The following is a 5,000-nucleotide window of genomic DNA, read 5'->3' on the forward strand; positions in this document are numbered from 1 at the left end:
CAATCCTTGTATAGCCTTGAGAACATTTTCCCTCAGAACAGGACCATCTGTATCATGCAGTTCTAGAGCTGCCATCTAAAACAATACATAACAGAATGATGTGGCTTGTGAGCTTTAAGAACAATCATTTGCAATTATTCACACAGGCCCAAGAAAAGTGCCCTCAAGGCAGAGAGTTTTCAGTATACAGACTTCCAACTCATATTATTTTTATCAATTAAATAAAGGATAATTATTATGTTTAACAGAATTACAGTGCAGTTCTCTTTTATTTGAATGAAAATCTACAATAAAATAGTCTGCCAAGAGTAAGATGTTTTTACAGCAACTGAGAATGATCACTCCACAAGAATTTCACACTCATAAAACCAAGACTCTGACAGACTGCTGTCACTTCTGAAATGACAAATTGGACAAGGATGGCACACCAACCCCAGACATGTGCAGACCAGCCTTGGCCTTGCCTGCATAGCAGCCTAAAGTGGGACTAGGGAGGAGGGAAAGGAGAGGAAGGGCCCGCAATGAGCCCCCATCTCTCTAATATGCATTTTAACAACCAATAACAAGTGAGCAAAAGCTATGTGTATTTCAACCCATCATATTATTACAAAGCTTTGTGTCAAACACTACAATGTGCTTATAAAAATAAACACAGCTAGAAAAGGACCAAAACAAGAGGAAAGCAACCCAAATGAAGTATGCCGCTTATGTGGGACACGGCCTTGAGGTAAAATATGGTTCATCTGCCTTTAACAGTTCAGCCAACCAGTTCAAATTTATGAATTGTGCAGAAATCAAACTGGCTTTGTCCGACGCTCTTCGGCACGTCAGAGTTTGTGTGCAGAACTCTTCGAAAGGGATCTAATTTTGCATGCCTTCCCTGCGCCTGAAAACTAAAAAATCTCTGTCAGTTATTCAAGTATGTGTCTGGTATAGGTCTTCCTTAAGGAAAAGCTGCCTATACAGTGCAGACCAGAAATATGCGTCCCAAAAAACGCGTGCGAAACGAGCATACGAAAATTGCGCACATGCGTCTGCGTTTGTAACACGCGCATCAAAAACGCGCATTCATCAAAGATAATTAGTATGTATGAGTTGGCCCATTGTCTTTTCATTGTTTAAGTTTTATTGTTAGTTTCAGCGCAAGACAATGGCTATGTCAACAGTGAAGTGTTTGATTTCAAATAACGCGTGCTTCCAAGTGAAATTCGAGTCAACAATGCACTCGCTTCCGCCTCACATTTAATTTCAGACATTTGAAAATTACTTTCACTTCTCGCTGCATCAACACATGACATAATGAGGGGAATAAATATTTTCCTGTGATTAAAACGTAAAACAGGACTATTTTCAATTTGAAAGACATCGGTTTTCCCAACAGAAATCGACGGTCAGTAAAGTTAGTCGATTAACAACAAGTATCGCTAAGAGGAAGACTTGGACGAACGGCGGAGTGAAGTGCAGTAAAATCAAAGAAATAAGGAGTATATTCATTCACAAACAAAACTTACTTACGCCATCTGTAATACCGGTACTTTCTCAAATATTTCAAAATAATTTTTGTAATGCGTGCGTGACATTCAAAAGGCGTCTCGGCATTGTGTCCTTTTGCGAATTGAAGCTGTATTACTTCAGCAAGATTCATTGGAATGCGCTCGGAGTTGAAAGATATCTTCTGCACCAATTTCTTTCTTTAGTTAAGCTTTACGGAGGAGAATTAACGCGGGGTTGGCTGGAAGCATACGGAGTGAAACCCTGTCACTGTGACAAAAAACGCCGGCCCTAATGTCGTCTTCTTTTGTTTGAGAGCCTGGAATCAAATGTTTACTTGTCGGAGCCTAAAAGCAGTTATCTCATGACGACTTCTGTGGCGCCATTCTCAGTATTTGACATTCGCGAAAAACTTGGGATGTTACAAAAACTCCTCAGTAGCGCTGTTTTATTTTTTTCCCGAAATTCTTAAGCTCGACAAATTTTCGGCAAAGCACTTTTATTGCGTCAGAAGCTACGTCTACATAATTATTTTCTCCGTTGTCTGGCATTTTCTATGACAACGATCCAAACTGCAGTTTCGGCAACAGAAAGGTCAAAATAACTTAACTATCAGTGGTCAGCTGCAGGATGACAACAGAGTTTTATTATTTTTCATTCAGTGAATGTCGAAAGAATTTAAAACTTTGTAGGTTTGTTTCGAAAACTCACAATGATCAGTTGACACCGCTCTTCAATTCAAATGTTCTGGTAAGTTGATCACAGAAATTAAATATTCATTTTATCGTCTGTCTATTGTTTCGTGGAACAATGAACATCACATCTACGATACGAGTTTGCATAACAAAAGAAAAAACGCGCATCAAATGCGCGTTTGGAAACGTGCATTTAAAAACGCGTGTGCGCAAAAAACGCGCGTGCGTTTTGCGCCTGCGTAGGACGCATATTTCTGGTCTGCACTGTATATGGTTTTAGGTCTCGTAGAATTTCTAGAACTACACTTAGATTTGCCTCAAAACTATCACCCTCAGAGTCCGCACTTTTGTTCACGAAATAAACGTGTACTGTGGTCTGTCACTCATAGGAAAGGATAGCCAATCAGAATTAACATTCGTGGGGAAAGAGATGCAGGTTCCTTGAATGCCCTCCCTCTGCTTCCCTCCTCCCCAGTCCCCCTTTAAGCCGCTATGCGGACTAGCATGGACTTGAACATAAGGACAGTACCTAGCTAGGCTGGGCCAGGCAAACAACCACAGCTCCTCAAATCTCTCCACGTACTCATTCTAAAATTCCAGCAGTTTTTTTTTTTTTTTAACTTAAATTTGGTGCACATATTTTGACCAAAAATAAGAAAATCCAAAAACAGAAAGCCCTTGTCTATTATGCAATGAAATAGGGATTATGTTTAGTGTCTAACTCAAGACATTATTCACAAGTGTAGGAACATTTTTTAACATGAAATAAGCATTTAAGAGTTGGAACACAAACACAACATATGAGCTCCAAAAAGTCTTTACCCCACTGATTCCTGGGAGTTAGACTCAACAGATTTTACTCTATCTAACGTCGCACAATTTTACTCGTCAACTGGGAACATCCTAGGGTGTCTGAGCAGTCAATTGGTTAATAAAACAAAATCATTTGAGACCACACTATGCATTATACCACCAAAACATGGCACATCTTATTATTAGCATTAAAAGGATTACCTCCAATGCACACATTCCAAATGCATAAATGTCAACAGTACAGTCAACAACATGTCCTGGTTTTCCTGTGAAGAACATTATCAAAGAAACATTGCAGCACCATTATGACTAGGCAATTCAAAATTAAGGTGTACCGGTACATAAAAAGCACACCATGTGTCATTTCACTTTTTGCAGCGTACACTGTATTTTCTTTTATAGCGAAATTGGTTCTCCAAGAAAGAATACTGCGGTGCTTTTTAAAACAAAATACTTACCATATTCCGGTGCAATGAAATGCATGTTCCGCCTTTCCTCCCGGTAAGTTTTCACATGGTTATGAATAGTGTCAGGGGCAACTAAAGATAGGATTTAAGCCATTTATTAGTATCCTTCAAGATGCAAAATTGAGAATGGATGATTTAAAAATTTCCACTCATTAAGCTCACAGGCAAAGTAAAAACACTTCCTCCATTCATACCATTTCACAGGATTAAATAATGAGCCATTAATAAGTGTGGGGATCACTTCAAATCTTTCATAAACACACACTTCAAGTACTCATTTCTTTCACTGATCATTCCTTTCGCAGGAACACATGAGGGCTCCCAATTAATTAACCTACCCCCTTGACTGTGTGCCTCAGTAGATAGAGCATTAATAGGCCACTATCAAAAACACCATAATAATCTTTGTTTGACCCAGCCTCCAAATTTTGCACAAGCATTGTTTTTAATTCTCTTGGGACCATTGTAAGTCCCAAGAGAAACTGGAAACAATGCTTACGCAAAATTTTGGAGAGACAAACAAATGATTGATAGTGGCTTGTTTTACCGGTATCGCAGGGGTCATGAGTTTGAATCACACTGAAGCTGTCTGGAATTTTCAGGTGTCTATAAGTCAGAGACAATTACCGGTACTTAAATTGTCTACCGTAGATAAATGCGAGCCTCAGGATAACTTCAGTCTTTCAACAATAGTTTCCTAGAAGGTGTATTAAAATCATACTGATCATAATTATCATTGTCACTCATGCAGCTCAAGGAAAAGCTCTTTTTTTTGTTAAATATACATAAAATGTTGTCATGATAGTTGCTTTTTAAGATGATTATTACGGTAATCATCAGTGGCACCTGATTTCCACCATACTACTGTACCACTGATGATGACAGTATGGTCGAAAACGTTTTGGTTACCTAATAAATTTTTTCGTAAGTTTTAGCCTTTTTTAATAATCATATTATTATAATAATATTAAATCTATTCACACCATTTCAGTGAAATCTCAAGGTCTATTTCAGCTTCTGCAAAAGTTGGCTTTGCTTTGGTTGACATCACAGGCTTGAAAAAGGTTTGTATGCTCGCATACTAGAAAATGTTCACATATTTTCCACCTTAGGTTAATACCAGCGTACACAAACTTATTGTTACCTATTGACATTTAATAGGTAACAATAGGTTTATGTACGCTGACCAGTGTACATGTGAACAGGTATTTTGAAATAATTTATACATACTTTCTTTTTAGACAAAGTGTAACATACCTGAACCGATTTTAATGAGACCATTGTGCTGGATGAATATTGTGTCACAAGATAAGTTTCCATGAACAATAGGCTTCTCACACCCATGGAGATAGCTGCAGGACAATAATACCGGTAGTTTACATGTAACTACTGCAACAGCGTTAGATTCTTAAAAGATCAACCACTTCAACTGCTTTGGGGTTGGGATGCAGTTGAACTTAGAACACTCAGATTGTAAATAGTAGCTCGAACTCACACCTAAACTTAATTCAAAGAGAATTTGAAGGCACCAGCA

The 5,000-nt window shown here is 38.3% G+C and overlaps 1 protein-coding gene across 1 annotated transcript in view; it reads right to left on the reverse strand.

The window, feature by feature from the left end:
* LOC137977828 (nuclear receptor-binding protein-like) overlaps positions 1-5,000 on the reverse strand; it is a 24,744-nt gene that overhangs the window by 14,149 nt on the left and 5,595 nt on the right. The window contains exons 6-9 of the mRNA XM_068825169.1: positions 4,724-4,818; positions 3,458-3,538; positions 3,201-3,265; positions 1-75 (exon numbers count right to left, since the gene is read on the reverse strand). The exon at positions 1-75 is cut by the window's left edge and continues 18 nt beyond it. Of these exons, the coding sequence (XP_068681270.1) occupies positions 1-75; positions 3,201-3,265; positions 3,458-3,538; positions 4,724-4,818 (316 nt within the window). The remainder of the gene's footprint in view (positions 76-3,200; positions 3,266-3,457; positions 3,539-4,723; positions 4,819-5,000) is intronic.

This window comes from Montipora foliosa, chromosome 11 (genome assembly GCF_036669935.1).
Source record: "Montipora foliosa isolate CH-2021 chromosome 11, ASM3666993v2, whole genome shotgun sequence".
Lineage (NCBI taxonomy): Eukaryota > Metazoa > Cnidaria > Anthozoa > Scleractinia > Acroporidae > Montipora > Montipora foliosa.